This window comes from Danio rerio, chromosome 6, assembly GCF_049306965.1.
Source record: "Danio rerio strain Tuebingen ecotype United States chromosome 6, GRCz12tu, whole genome shotgun sequence".
Lineage (NCBI taxonomy): Eukaryota > Metazoa > Chordata > Actinopteri > Cypriniformes > Danionidae > Danio > Danio rerio.
Window position 1 is genome coordinate 43,506,186 of NC_133181.1, and position 16,106 is coordinate 43,522,291.

Here is a 16,106-nt window from a genome sequence, read left to right on the forward strand (position 1 = left end):
AAAGCAAATGTTTCTCTGACCTAGATAGAATAATTTTTTATTTATTTGTAAATTGGCCATTTTTAACTATGTTACAATCAATTTTTTGCAAGTGCCTAAGTCTCTACCAACTAAAAAATTTCAGAAAACTAAATTTAAAATTTCATCATTTAAATTTAACTCACTTTAAAGTCCCCATGAACCAGAAGCAGTGACTGTTAATTTTGTTCGCATTGTGACAAAGTTCCTAGAGAAACTGAATATTAAATAAGAAAACAGTGTGCGTGGCTTGTTTTTTTTTCTACTGCAAGGTGATTGGATTTAGAAAAGTAGGCATTTTATTCAGAAAGATGGGGAAAAGTGTTTTGGGGAGAGTTATTACAACCTAACAGACACCTCACCATTTCTGTTGTCAAAACTGACAGTTGGAGCGGCATGATTAAAATATGTTAGCCACGCCCATGTGCTTGGAAATATGTGATGTGACAATTTAACTGAAAACAAACAGGAAGTGCATTTTCAGATTTCAATTTTAGATTACAAGGGCAAACTATATGTTTTTTCTCAATGACATGCACATATGAGTTGTTCACCACAAAACTAGCAATGTGAGCTAACAAAATCATATGGTTGGTTTTGATTTCTTGGGGACTTTAAAAAGAAACCATGTGTCCAAACTAGGGTTGCATGGTTTATCGGTACTAAGGTAGTATCATGATACTATGGCTCAAATACTGGCAGTGCCACTGTAGTTTGTAAACGGTAGTATCGTCATTAACGGTCTATCTACAAAAGATAATGTTGCATGTGGAAAAGTCATTAAAATGCTCACACGCTTGTGCAACAATAGACCGTTTCATTTTAATAGTGTGTGGAGCCCTTTAAGGTTGCATGTTTTCTGATGTTTGCTGACATTTCAAATGCACACATGAATCGGTTCCTTTCTGTTCCTGTCAATATGATTTAGTAGCTATAATAACCGCAACAATCTCTTAAAAAGAACGACTCACAAAGTGAAATTTTGAATTACTTTGGATTGTTACCTGATAAGACTGAAAAATTAACAAAACAAACCAAAATACCCAAAATAGCAACAGGAAACAAACAATTTTTGACCACCTTATATAGCCTAATTTTGGGGGAAAATGCTTTTTTTTTGTAACCATTTTCATTTGGTATAATTTGTATCTTTATTTTAATGCAATTTTTTGTTGGTCAGTTATCTACAAAATAAACAAAAATAATGAATAAATTTCAGGTGAAGTGACGTGCAAACAATAATGCTTTTTTCAATAATAAGAGGATTATGAATTAAATTCAGGTAGACCTATTATAACATATAAAAGTATATAGTATATATAGTATTTCTAACAATTTTCTTTATAGTTTGAGTTATGAATTGCAGTATCACAATACTATTTGGTATCGTGATACTTCAGCTGGTATAGTATTGTAAAATGAATTAATGGTATCGCGACAAATCTAGTCCAAACAGGAAATTGAATGTACACAAAAATGTACGGCCACAAAAAAAAACGGCCCTAAGCAACTCCAGCCATGGGGCCCAAGTCCTGAAGTGCACTCTTTCTTCTTAATTATTTTTATTTATTACTGTTTTTTTTTAATGTCATTAAATTTTCTTCTCTACTTTTTATCTTAATGCAAACTATCTTAATTAGCTTTCTTTAAATTCATTTACAGCTAAAAATAAATAAAAATTATTTATAAATTTGACTGCTCTGTGATTGAGGGCGGTGGATATTTTATTTTATGATATTATAATGTCATAACATTACATTATTATAATAATATTGTTTTAATATATATTAATTAATATTTAATTTTAATTTTATTTGTTTAACTCAATACAATATATAATAGAAAACAATGTTATATATAGTTTATTGGTATAATTTACATTTCTAGATATTTATTGGGGGCCTTCAGATGTCATGGGACCCTAAATGGCCGCTTGCCTATTGGTTAAATCCACCCCTGCAATCATCAAATTATTTTATTTAAAAAATAATTAAAAGACTCAAATGTTTTAAAGCACTTCAGGGTGAATAAACTGAGTAAAATTTCATGTTTGGGTTAACTGTCCTTCCTTAAAAGTATTTGTGCATCTGATTGTCAAAGCAGCTAGACACACAGAGCCAATGTGCACCAATTACCTTGCTCTATTGTGTCTTTGTGCTTGATCTGTTCCCTGGCAGTTCAAGACAGCAGCTGTCTGACCGACTATCCAGGCTACAGCGTCCTACGAGAAGAGTCCTCACTGTTCACTTGGATTATATACACGTTTATCGTACGTTTTCCAAGTGCTTACAGTGTCAGAAAGAGAAAAAGAGACGGTCTGCTGTCATGCATTGAGTGTCTGGCGTACATTTGGGGGAGGGGGCTCGCTGAAAAACAAGGATGTGAATTCACAGCAGCGCCGCAAACCAGGAAGACGAACAGCATGCGAGCTGAAAACTTCAATATCGCTGCGTGAATAGCATCTCCGTGTCCTTTATAAACTTGGAAACCTGATTAAACTGCGTGAAAAAAAATTGAAGATATTAAACGCGGACGACACCCCCCTCCCTTTAAGCAAAGGTCAAAGGTTACAGGAAGCTGGGGGGCTGCCATTTTTCCCCCTGCTAACATGTTAGATGCTAAAAAGGCAAGGAGTGGTGGTCGCTGCTGAGCGCTTGTGTTTATTAGGTGTTTGTCATCGGTTTGCCTCTTCTGTCGTATGCGTTAGGCTCGGTTGTTGAATGAAGGCGGCATGGAGAGGACAGAGCAGCCGTGGAATTCCTCCTACACGTACCAGGTGAGCAAACACAGCGCCGAGATGCTACACAACCTCAACGGCCAGAGAAAAGATGGAGGCAGGTTTTGTGATGTTATCTTGCGCGTCGGAGAGGAGAGCTTCCCCGCGCACAAGGCGGTGCTGGCGGCGTGCAGCGAGTATTTCGAGTCGGTGTTCAGCTGTCAGACGGAAGACGACGGCCAGGGCAAGGAGCTGGAGATGCACACGATCAGTCCTAAAGTTTTCCGAGACATCCTGGACTTCGCGTACACCTCCAAGATCGTGGTGCGCCTGGAGTGCTTCCCGGAGCTGATGACCGCGGCGAAGTTTCTACTCATGCGGTCCGTCATCGAGATCTGCCAGGAGGTCATCAAACAGTCCAACGTGCAGATCCTCGTGCCCCCTTCCCGCGGAGGCGAGCACAGCCTGTTCAGGGCCGCGGAGCAGCTGTCATACCCCCTACCCGTGGACATGTCAAACGGGAGCGTGTCCAACGGCGCTGTGTTTACCGACAACAATGACAGCGACAGTGCCGATCCAAGCAACATCTCTCAGCCAGCCGCTCCCGGGGCTCCAACGGCCGATCGCTTAGCGGTTTCACCGTTGGAGTTTTCCAGCGGCCACCTAAACATCGACGGCTTTAAACGAGGAAAACCCAGACCCAAAAAGGAGCCCATAGCGCAGCCGGTCACTTACAACAATAGCACTGGTCAAAACGAAGAAGGGGCCCTTTTCTCCTGTGGGATATGCGGGAAGATGTTTCCAGACGAAGTCCAGTTGAGAAACCACGAGGCGCAGCACGGGACTTTCACCGGTGTCATGAGCAGTGGAATAGAGCTGGTCGTTGTTGACGGCCCGACGATGATCTCTCATCCTGGCCAACAGAGATTTCAGGGAAACGGACTACCTACGGACACCCGTAAACGCGAGAGGACGAGACGACACGTCGCGTGCGACTTGTGCGGCAAGGTTTTCCGAGACGTCTACCACCTCAACCGGCACAAGCTGTCGCACTCCGGCGAGAAACCGTACGCGTGTCCGGTGTGCGGGCTGCGCTTTAAACGCAAAGATAGGATGTCTTACCATGTGAGGTCTCACGACGGCTCCGTGGGTAAGCCCTATGTCTGTCAAAGCTGCGGGAAAGGTTTCTCCAGGTGAGGTTCAGTCAACAATGGAAACCATGGTCAAAATCTTATCATTCATTTATGTTTTTGGTGTTATAGCTGATGGTTTTCGTTGTTTTTGTAGGCCAGACCATCTGAATGGACATATAAAACAGGTGCACACCACAGAGAGACCTCACAAGTGTCAGGTGAGAGATGCTGGCATTTATTTACACATTCTGAGTTTCATTCATTGAACAGAAAAGGTGAATCAGATTCCACACTCATTTTCCAAGGACACAAACTACCCATCATCAAAATGACAAAAAGCAACAATAAAAACTAAAACATAAACAACACAAAAGTGATGGTTTAGTAAGTGCCTCAGTTTTAACGTTTGATTCTGGATCATACAGTCACGCCACATCACAAGGTGGATTCCCTGATAAAAAGGTTGGAATTCAACGACAAATCTTTATTGTTAATCTAGAAAACACAAAGCTCTTTATGATTGAGCATGCTTTATATAATGAAATGTGTTTTCATCCACTGAAACAGCATAAACTACAAGATTTAACTTTGACTTGATATTAAAATGACAAGTTTCAAATTGTAAATCTACTCATGCTGTGGCTAAAACAACACTGGATTTAAGAACACATGCATACCTAAGCAAAAGGCCTGTATCAAATATTTACCTGTCTGACTATGCTTAAATGTTTTTTGTATTTAAACCAGGCCCGGATTGGCTAATCGGGAGGACCGGGAGAATTCCCGGTGGGCCGGTCTGTTTTTTGGCCGCGAGGGCCGGTGTCCCTAGCTGCTTGCACTCTCAGCAGTCACACTTTTTTCTTCTATTTATTTATTTGACCATAGCTTTACTTTTTTTAATCATTATTTTGCCGTAGTGCCGCTCTTTTTATTTATTTTCTCGCAGCCCCGTGAGAAAAATGCAGCCTGCAGGTTAACTAACGTTAATGATGATGATGTAATGCAACTATCGACCCCAAACAGCGGCACCTTAGTGAATATAAGAATTCGAATAAAATGAATAATACACCTGCTCAATGAAAATCAAATGATTCACTACATTAATAAATCTGACATAACTTGATCAGAAATCTAAAAATAGGAGAAAAAGATTGAGCCATCAAAAGAAAGTAGTGCTGTGTCTTGAGGGTGGCAAGCCATTAGTTATTTTTTACTCTCACTGTAATAGCGCCAATGTGGTCCAGTGGTAAGCACAATACATTTCAGTTTCACAGACCTGTGATCGAACCTCCCATAAAAAATCTTTTTTTTTTTTTTTCGATTTTATTGTTAAGACATAAAATACTGTTAGGGCTGTTGAACATTTGAATTTCTAAAGCAGCAGTTTTCTTGAAAAAAACGTGATAGTGCCATTAGTAACTGAATTGGAATCAGTCGTGAACTGAGGTGGGCCGGTCTGGCTTGAAACTCCAGGGCTGAAAATGAGTCCCACTCCGGCCCTGATTTAAACCTTGTTTGCCTATTCTTATTTTGCTACATAACACTTTTTAGTGAATCTGATCTTTTTAATCCCAGTTTGCTTAAGATCCATCTTACAGCACATAAAAGTAAAATATTATTGACATGTTAGTTAATAATGGTTTAAAGTTTAGTATGTGCAATGCAATTAATGCACACTAGTGTGTGACACCAGCAATTAATGGTGTACTTTCACTTAGGCATGGGATGATAACCGTTTTCAAGGTATTCCGCAGTTTGGAAAAGTCAAGGTTTTATAACCGACAAAATTTTCTGCTATACCGCACCTAAGGTGTGTGTAAGATTGTTTCAAATTTATTTTTTTATTTTTTATCTTTTGCATAACAGTATTTCCAGCAGAAAAGATGTCCAAAGATTAGCGTTTAAACAGTAAAAAATCTGTGTTTTTGAAACTAATGATGGCAGCAGATGTCAATGATTTATTTGTTATTTAGTCCAACCTGTTTACTGCTCCAAAATATTTTAAATGTTTCTCAAAGTGAAGTTTATCCATAAACTAATTTCGAGAGGATCAAGTGATTATGATTGAACACGGCTGGTTCTGCATTAGCATGCATGATCCACCAATCAGGCCATTCCTAACCCACTATAAAGAGCCAGGGTTTTTCACTACAGTCATCTTCGATTTGAAGAATCCCCCTTCCACCCCTACCTCTTCACCTTTCCTTCCATAGGGCGGCACGGTGGCCCAGTGGTGAGGACTGTTGCCTCACAGCAAAAAGGTTTCTAGTCTTTTAACAGGCCGGTGGTCGTTTCTGTGCGTAGTTTGCATGTTCTTCCCGTGCTCGCGTGGGTTTTCCCCAGGTCCTCCGGTTTCCTCCCACATTCCAAAAACATGCACAACAAGTGAATTGATCAATCTAAATTCAGAACTACAGTCAATCTCTCACCCTCCAGCATATCTTTTCATAGCATTAAATTTTTAGTCATCAGTTCTTATCAAGGGGGAGTTGTCGAGATCTACCTGAGCTCATGGCTCCCCTCTCGCCCTGCAAACGGGAGGGAGCCCAGGGCTCAAGGACCTTTTGAGCTCAGGGCTCTCTCCCGGGACAGCAATCCTAACTTGCTTTTAATCAATCATCAGCTAAGTGAACTCTTGAAATAAAATACATTGTGTTCAAAGGGGGAAAAAGTTTTAGTTTTTTTTACCCAGACATTTAAAAAGTATTTATTTCAGAGCAGTAATCACAAAACGTGATACTTTTATCCAAGGTTATCATACCGTCATGCTCATGCCTACTCACACTAGGCACGGTTGTTTTGAACCATGCCCAGGTGTGATTAAGGCCACTTTTGAAATGGAACAGTCCTTTAAATGATGCTTTTTTATGTTTTGGAGCTTGACAGCCTCGTTTTTTCGCTAGATTGTCTTATGTGACCAGATGTTGCCATGGTTTCCAAAAAAATGCTAATTTGTATTCAGCGATTTTTACATTGAGTGTACTTCTTTAAATCAACCTTCTGTTTGCAAAAACATTTCATTCAAATGATCTCTCAGAAAAGGCTTATAACCCATATTGTGAAATTTCTCAGATTTGCAACGCGTCCTTCGCAACACGAGATCGCCTGAGGTCGCACCTGGCGTGTCATGAAGATAAGATACCCTGTCAAGTGTGTGGGAAATATCTCCGGGCTGCCTACATGACTGACCACTTGAAAAAACACAGCGAAGGACCTCATAACTACTGTGGAATATGCAACAAAGGTATTGATTAAATATGCATGGAAAATAATTTTATGAAAACACACAGCAGACCAGGATCGGAGTCGGAGCACTCACTCTGGTCCCCCAGGCTCTGGGATTGGTTGGGGAAATTCCAAATTGAACCAAAACAAATGATTACAATTGGCTTAAGATTGGCAATCAAAATTCGGGACATTGCAACCTGCAGAACCTGGAAAAAAAGTAAGTTCAGGCTATGAGAAATGTATTGGCTTTTATATAAAAGCAGAAAAATGAACAAAAGGCTCAGGTTAGTCAAATCTGTACTGAAAAGGTTTTGTGGCTTGTACTTAAGACTTTTAAGCCATTGCATTTTTTCTTATAATTAAGACTGAGTGTTGTTCTGTTTTATTTGTGTTCCCTACCTGTTGTTCCGATGGTCTCAGGTTTTTCTACTGCATCCTACTTAAAGGTGCACGTAAAAACGCACCACAGCTCGTCCATGCTCCCTTCCTCTGCAGCACATCAGTTCCCTGAACCACGCACCAACAGACCACAGACGCACAACGGCGCCCCCTACCACTCAGGACGCCAGTGCGCAGTGGAAGGCAAGCAAGCCTCTCCCCACAGCGTCAAACTGTTGCTCGCTCACTTGCTGTCTTTTTCACTGCTGCTTATCAGATGCTGCATCTGCTTGCAAAAAACTCACCCGCAAACCCAGATTGTAGCGCTGCGCATCAATCATTTATTGCAACTTTAGTTAGCAGGGAATCAGCGATATGTGTGTTGCTTAAAATTTGGCCTTTCTGATGTATTTTGCACCATCTTTCAGGACTTTTCTTTCGGTGGATGAGAAAGGAATGGCTTTTTGCTGAAAGTATGGGTGGTTATTCAGAGATTACACTATAAATTGTGCAAATGTAGCGATACCCTTAATATGATTGCTGGTGTATTGCACATGTAGAGAGTCCTTGTAGTTTAGCAAGCTTCATTTTTTTTGGATGATTATGGCAGCTCCTAGATTTTAATTGAAATGATATAAGTTTCTTCTTAAAGGCTACATTTAAATTCATTCAAAGTATAAGAAAGAAACTCAAAAACAGTTGAAACAAACTGCATTTCCAGAAGTAGTTGCAGCCCTATAAATCAGCTTTGTCTGCTAGTCACTTACATTTCTGCTGACCAATTTAGCATGGCCACGAGTTCCATTCTGTGTGTCGCTTACTATCATCTCCATCAAGTGCTGGCATAATGACAGTGTTCTCTGATCCTTCATTCATGCATGTCCACATATAAGTGCACATGAACACGCAGTGCATAGTCTCTGTGGATTTAATGGACCTTTTTCAAACAATTATTGCCATAAAATCCAGCAGCTTGTGATTGGGAAATTCCTCATTGCACATGATGGGGAACAATATGGTGTCAGCATTTTTTAAAGAGAACTAATGTCCAAGAATTCATCTGATTCTTTAATGTAGGATAAGTGATTGCTAGAATTTAGAAAATTTTTCCTCTTTTTTTCTTTTTTTTTTTTCTTACATTTTTATCAAGCACTTTATTGGTCTTAACTGCTATGTGGATAGAGTGGGATAGAGAGAAAGTCAATTTATTTTGATCGTATGACACAATTCTTGGCAGTTAATATGGATAAAAATCAATGCAGAAATACTTCAGTAAGACGTCATTAACTTTACATCAGTACAGAATCGTTATAACAGTATCACTGAGCTTCAACTGTATCATTGAGCTGCTGGCTTGGCATGTAATGAAAGAAAAAGATTCATTCATTTAAAATGTACTTTTGTCATTTTGGCTTTAAACAAGCAGTCTTCATAATTTCTGATAGTTTCTGAACTGATGTGAAGCTAATGGTCCTCTGACTGTATTGATTTCGAATTACCCCCCTTGGCCTCTCTGTCTTTTCCTTTATCCACTTCCCTTCTTGGGGCGGTTACTGGCGGTGTAGACCTTTGCACCAGTCGCCGACTCCTGGTTACCTTTCCTGAGACAGAGGGGTCTTTTCGGGGGCTATCTGGGCCAGTTCTACCCCAGCCTGTCCCCCCGGGCCTTCAGCCTGAGCTGCTCATGGGCAAGCCAGGTCCGACTCCCTATTTCTGGGAGTGCCGCTCTTCTGGAGCACCGGGGTTTCCACTTCATGGACCTCTTCCAGGTCAGTACGGCTGTTTGGAGTGTGTGCCAAAGTGTCGAGGATGTCTCAATGCTTTAAGTGATAAGCCTGCTGCAAGTATCTCCAAAGTTGCTTTTTATTGACCTTATTCTACAATGTGGAAGTGCGTTTGATTGTTTTTCTGATTGTTTTAGAACTTCAGATTCAGTTGCCAATGGGAGAAATGACTAGGAATAACAAACACCAGAAAAAGGTCAAACTACTTGTTCTACAAACAAGCAAGTTCATGACTATACATAAACTAGAATAATAAAATAGGAAAATGTCCAGTTTGCAGTATGAAACAGCATAACAAGTTTTTACTTCTAAAAATGAAGTGAGGGAGACTGGAAGTCTCAAGCCAAAAAGATTCCATTGGTTGCATCCGCTCGTACGTGAAGAATAAGGTCAATAAGATTTGTAAGTAAACATTGATCTGATTTCAGTTGGTACTCATTCTTATTAATCGCCTCAACTGTGATTAGCTTTTGGTGGTTCTTTGGGCAACCCGTTTTTCATCCGTTTGCCATATCAGCACCACCTTCCGAACCCCTTTGTCTTTAATAGTTCACACTTTGGAAGAGCTGGATTGGGTTTAATTTTAAGGTCTGAAAATTCCCTTTAAAAAAAGGCAGTTTGAGTTGTATTTATTTTGTTCAAAATAGTTGGTTCAATGGCTGGAAATCAAGGGCTTTAATATTAAACATAGATATTCTCATTTAACCCCAAATAGTTTTTTTTGTCAGCCAAAGATTTAAGCCCTAATGTTTTTCATACTCTCATTCATTTACAGCTAATAATAGTTGGAAATACCTTATATGTAAATATGTAATATGCATTTTTCCTCTCAATAACAAAGTAAACATACAACTAATAACAGCAGTGAATAGCAGCGGTTAGAAAAGGCAAGGCAAGGCAAGTTTATTTATATAGCACATTTCATACACAATGGCAATTCAAAGTGCTTTACATAAACAAGAATAAAAGAAACAAGTAAAATAAAAATAAAAACAAATAATAAAAATGCGTAAAAACAAAACAAAACATAAAAACAGGTAAAATGTGATATAAAAAGGAAAGTGTCTTGTAATAATGTTGTTTGCACACACTCTACAGTTGGCTCTCGAGTCAAGAAAAGACACATTATATTAAATTGTATAGCACTTTATTTTAGTAGATTGCATTAAAGCAAGCAGTTTTAAAGTATTAAAGGTGCAGTATGTAAATTTGACTATCATTGGTTGAACTAGGTATTGCACGCCTGGTTCAAAACACAGGCAACACAGGTTGCCATATTGACGACATCAACAGAAGTGTGCAAAGCAATCGAGCCTAAAGGCTGATTTAAGTCGTGTTCTAAATAAAAGCAGCAGCACACGTTAGAAGGAAAATTTCCCATATTAAAACGAGTCTTTGTTCTAACCAACACCTGAAATTTATATTTTATAAACGCCGTCTATTTCTTGCTGCTGAACAACAAGATAAACTGACAATATTCACCCCAGGTATACTTCATTTGCTTTATTCAGTGTTAAATGCTAGTAATGCAAGTTTGCCATTTTACATGACATTTATTGCCATGCTACTGAAAGCAGCAGCAGATAGTTTACCTCATTAAACCTTAGGACTGTGACTCGGTGTAAACCAACACATATCAGTGATTCAGCACGTACATTTAATAATGTTAAAGAGGTTTAATATGTATTAATTCAATTATAAACCTTGCCATTTCATTGGAGTGCAGTAAGTCCAATAATCTGTGCTTCTAAATGACTGTATTTAAATTTCTGTTTCTACTGCAAAACAGCCCAATTGCTTATCACTTCAAATCTTGTCACGTAGCATGTTGTTAGGACACTGGGTTACAATGTAACCTGCTCACCTATTGTTTACATTTTTGATATTTATGTTATTTGCTAATTAATTACCTCAAGTGGAACTCTAAATCTGCGTCTCATTTCGGAGGTCCTCTGCTGCTGTCCTCTTCAGGTCGCATTTCGGTCATGGACTCATACTTTCTGACTGAATGAATGAAATATGCAGTTTTCCAACAAGGCAATTCAGTGTGCTAAAATATAATTGGCTAAACAGGCATTGGGTGGGTTAAAAGAACCAAAACAAAGACAGCCATTCCTGCACATAACGCACATTTTCAAAGCAGAATGACTGACTTTATCATTGATTTTCAGACAAAGACAAAATGTTCTCTTAGCATGTTTCTTAAATAACTGCAAACATATGGTGTTTTAATGCTTTAGAAGAGTGAAAAACTTACATGCAGCACCTTTAAAAACTGAGATCTCAGTGCTGCTTTCAATTGTAATTACATTTCAATTTATACTATAAAACAGCTTTTCAGTGTTTATATTTTTACAGATCTCGACGAACTAAACAAAGATTTACGAGGCTTCCATGTCAAAGAAAGCCCCACCTGAATATTACATAATCACACACAAACCTAATGGTAGTTCATGTTTACCAGTCTTTTTTGGAAAATTTGCTTTGGCAAGCTGTTTGGAACCCCTGACGAATCTTTTGGCCTGATTTTGTTCAAAATTGTCACCCCAGTTTATTCCTTAATTTTGTCGGACTTATATCAGTGCCTTTATGCCACATGCTCTGACGCATCACTGTATAGGTTGTATCATGGAGAACTACTGTTCATGTTCTGGGTAAATTGCATTAACATATATGTGGAGGAAGGCGTACACAAATAATTCAAACCAAGTGAGGGCATTTCATGATTGTTTATTGGCATGGAAAAAGTGTGTATGTTTTGGTGAAGTCTCACAGCTTATTAATGAATAGTTCACCCAAAAATGAAAAATGAAACTGTCATCACATCATCATCATATTATTTTTGAGCTTTTTTATTTTTTATTTATGGAGAAGCATTTTGTCCCAACAATGGATGTCGTAGGAGTCCAGTGATTGTTTTAAGTTTTTCCATATACTCTTTGTACACAAGTTTGAAAAGAGATGAGATCGAGTAAAATAATAATAATATATATTTAAAAAATTAATCTTAAGAACAAAAGGAATTTGGCCTTCGGTTAAGTGCCACTGCTTTATGTTGTGTTCACACCAGATGCGGATGAAGCATCACGCACAAGTGATTTACATTTTAAGTCGATGCAAAATCGTGAATAGACAACCTGCAATGCGATTCACATGAATAGGGTGGCCCGAATGACGCGATTCTTACGAACTAAAGGTTTGATTCGGTTAATGTGTGAGTTGCTCAAGTTGGATAATCTGAACTTCAGCAGACATTCATGAGATTTTTTATTATTATTTTGCAAAAAAGAACATTTAGAAAGATGCAATATGAACAAAGTGGCAAAAAGGGTTACATAAGATTCCAGCAATTTAAACAAGTTTAAATGATTTACACCAAGAAAGAGCAATATAATTGTTAGTCTTTTAAGGAGTTCACATATTAAAAAAAAAATCCTTTCTGAAAATAAAAAAGGGTGTTTCTTTGAATATTTACATTTTATGAATGTAAAATTTAGCCAGAAAAAGCAAAAAAATTCATAATAAATGTATAATGAGAAGGATCTAAGTTCAGAGAGTAACCAAAAATTAGAATTTTTGGGCATATATAAAAGTTTAGAAACAAGAATTTTTCTATGAAATTGGAAGAGTCAACCCAAAACACTTTACAGAAAGTGCACTCCAAAAATAAATTTAGCGTTTCATCATATCGAGTACAAAATGAGCATGTAGGGGAAATATTGTTATTAAATTAAGCTAGTTTGGTATTTATTGGGTAGCAATTATGAATGATGGGCGACGCAGTGGCGCAGTAGTTAGTGCTGTCGCCACACAGCAAGAAGGTTGCTGGTTCGCTGGGTTTCCCCCACAGTCCAAAGACATGCGATACAGGTGAATTAGGTAAGCTAAAAGTGTGTGTGCGTGTGTGCGTGTGTGCGTGCGTGCGTGTGTGTGTGTGCGTGCGCGTGTTTCTCAGAGATGGGTCGCAGCTGGAAGGGCATCCGCTGCGTAAAAAAAGTGCTGGATAAGTTGGCGGTTCATTCCGCTATGGCAACCTCTTTTTAATAAAGGGACTAAGCCGACAAGAAAATTAATTCTGAATGATTTTGATTGAGACTTCGAAAAAAGTCTTTTTATCTTAATAAAGCTGTCAAAGAAGCCAAAACAGCAGGTAAAGAGATCCGAGAACTATTATTACTATCAGTACCGCTGAAAGCCTCCATCATCTAGGTATAGTTTATGGAGGAGTTGATAACCTCACAGAGCTGGATGCGCCTATGAAAAATCTAGTGGACTCAGACACGGTGCTGAATGAATCTACACTGTTTTTCAGCCATTTAGCAACAAAGTTAGAGTCACCAGACAGACAGAAGCCCTGCCCATGACATGAATCCGCATCTATTGTGAAATGAATTTTGAAACGCGAATAAACAAAATGTTCATGCACGCATGCTGCCAAAGTCCTATAAAGGTAAGTCATTTCACTCGGTGGCCATCTTTGAAACGCCTCTCGGGTAGTGTGCTTGGGCATTCTGTTTGAATAAGGAAACGTCAAAATCTCCAAAACTGCTTGCCAAGCTTATGATTGAATTTCATATAAGGAATCCTCAATAAAATCTAACATCAACTGTCTCATTAGTTTAATTTCTAAATGTCAGAATCGCACAAAATCTGCAGAAACTTCTCACCCTGGGCTTTATTTGTATTTATATAGCATCAATGATTGGCTCCTGTACTCAAGGGGGGCTTTATTTGCCATATTGACTTTTACACTTTTCCCCATTCAAAACTGAATGAAGACATGTCTTGCATATTTCATAGTCTTTGATGCGGCTTCTGGTGTGAACACAGCATTAGGGGCTTGACGCACTCAGTGGACAAAGTTCATTATTAAGATATTATTTTTTACCGTAACATTGTGTGCAATAGGATGAAATATATCTCTTTGTTACAGTATTAAAAAGAGCAAATTCAAAAAAAATTGTCAAACTTCAATACAATGAGCCATAAATGTTAATTTTTTTCATGCTTTTGTTATCAAACAAGTTCACACAAGTAGAAATATTAGTTTTATTACTTTATATACTTAACGTGAGGTTCCTTTTCTCTTCCTGTATTTCTCTCTGCCCCCTCCTTCCCTGATGTCCCCTTCCCCACTCTGTGTTTACCTCAGACGGGCAGGAGAATGCTGGGAAATGTCCTCATCAGGATTCTGACGGTTCAGATGCAGTTTTCGGTGACCTTTCCAACGGAATGGATCTCAAGGCTGAACATAAAGTTGAGGGAGAAGAAATGGAGGTGACATCCTTCATCTTCAACGGCCAACCTGATGACGCAGTGACCTCACCAGAGGGCTCCAAAAACATCCCAACAACAGACCAGGAAAAGAAGTTCGCCTGTGGCGAATGCGGTCAGGCTTTCCGCACAAAGTCTTACCTCAACAAGCACCATCACCGTGTCCATAAGAAACGTGCTGCGGCTGCCTCCAGTCTTGGAGACCTCGCCTCACCCTTTTCCCCCCAACAGAATATGTCACTTCTTGAATCCTTTGGCTTTCAGATCGTCCAGTCGGCCTTTGCCTCCTCACTTGTGGACTCTGAGATTGGCAGCAGTGGAATGGGTTTAGGGGAGAAATGACCCTTTTGAGAGGCATAACCAAACTTTTATAACTGCGAGTTTAATCTGTTGTCTCATACTCCTTGACGCCATATGTAGACTACTTTTGTTTTGTTCAATGTTTTTAATTAGTATGATGTTTGTTAATGTTTTGACTTTGCCATCATGAGCTATGTTTCCATCTAAACATAAATCTTATGCGCAGAACTGGAATATAGGCATAAAACATTAACAAATAAAACACCGTTTCCTTCAAATGAGTCTAAGAAGACAACAATCGTCACATTCTGATGAACTGAATGCAAATATTAGAAAGAAAAATGGATTTTTGAAAAATAAATAATTACTTGCGCCTTAGAAGCTGACACACAATGAAGGTGAGGGGTGCAAGACCGCTTTTTGATGGACAGGGATTTTTTTTTTTTTGATGTTTTACAATTTGCAATGTGTCAAATTGCACCCATTCTTATTATCGCATGATCTTTTATAACAAAATCCCCTGACATTTTTGATGCTCATAATGGAATTTATGTAGTAAATGTGTCTCCATTATAGTTTATACAATTTATTTTGGGAAAAAAACTTTTATTTCACTCAGTTATGCGCATATGTTTATGTACATTTTTAAAATGTATGCACATCTTGACATTTCCATCTAGAAATTTCAATTTGATATTTCAAAATCTGCGTGAAAATGGCTGGATGGAAACATAGCTGTTTTGATTCCATTGTGGTGTGAAGCAGCTAATTAGTTTATTCCACATTTGACAAGTCCTCCACCTCTGACATGTATGTTTATTATCACGTGTGTCTGCTTCCGGATTCATGGGTTGAGGATGATGTTTGATGTAAAAGACAAACCAATGCCCTAAATATGTTCCGAATGTATACCTCTAGGTTGTTTTTGTCCAGGCAGTGTCCATGTCCACACATCGAGTACCTCACAGAGAACGTAACATTAAGGAGCATTTCAATTTTAATGCTAAAAACAAGTTTTCACCATCAGAAAACAAAGCTGGAGTCATTAGAACTGTTTTGTAGTCCAATGACTACTGAAGCTGTAGACTACTGATGTAAACGAAGGTCGCTTTATCTCACAATTCTCACTTTTCTCTCAACTGTGGGTTTATATAGCACATTTCAGTTTTCCCCTCATACCACAGAGAAAAAAAATCTAGGTATATGATTAAATCACTCAGTTGCAAGTTAATAAACCTTTCTGGGATTATATTACAATTCCATTTTTTTTTTCAA

General features: G+C 38.6%; 1 protein-coding gene across 3 annotated transcripts; it reads left to right on the forward strand.

The window, feature by feature from the left end:
• The first annotated feature begins 2,628 nt into the window (after positions 1-2,628).
• Positions 2,629-15,173, forward strand: patz1 (POZ/BTB and AT hook containing zinc finger 1). Of its 3 annotated transcripts, none has more exons than XM_068222027.2 (6): positions 2,629-3,927; positions 4,022-4,085; positions 6,940-7,111; positions 7,516-7,677; positions 9,039-9,242; positions 14,410-15,173. In XM_068222027.2, exons 1-6 carry the CDS (start codon positions 2,750-2,752, stop codon positions 14,871-14,873), a joined length of 2,244 nt encoding a protein of 747 aa, XP_068078128.1. In that variant the 5' UTR covers positions 2,629-2,749; the 3' UTR covers positions 14,874-15,173. The 3 variants fall into 3 exon arrangements, with proteins under 3 accessions (XP_068078128.1, XP_073810500.1, XP_009300883.1); XM_073954399.1 differs by lacking the exon at positions 14,410-15,173 and adding an exon at positions 9,395-12,224; XM_009302608.5 differs by lacking the exons at positions 7,516-7,677; positions 9,039-9,242.
• The last annotated feature ends 933 nt before the right edge of the window (positions 15,174-16,106 follow it).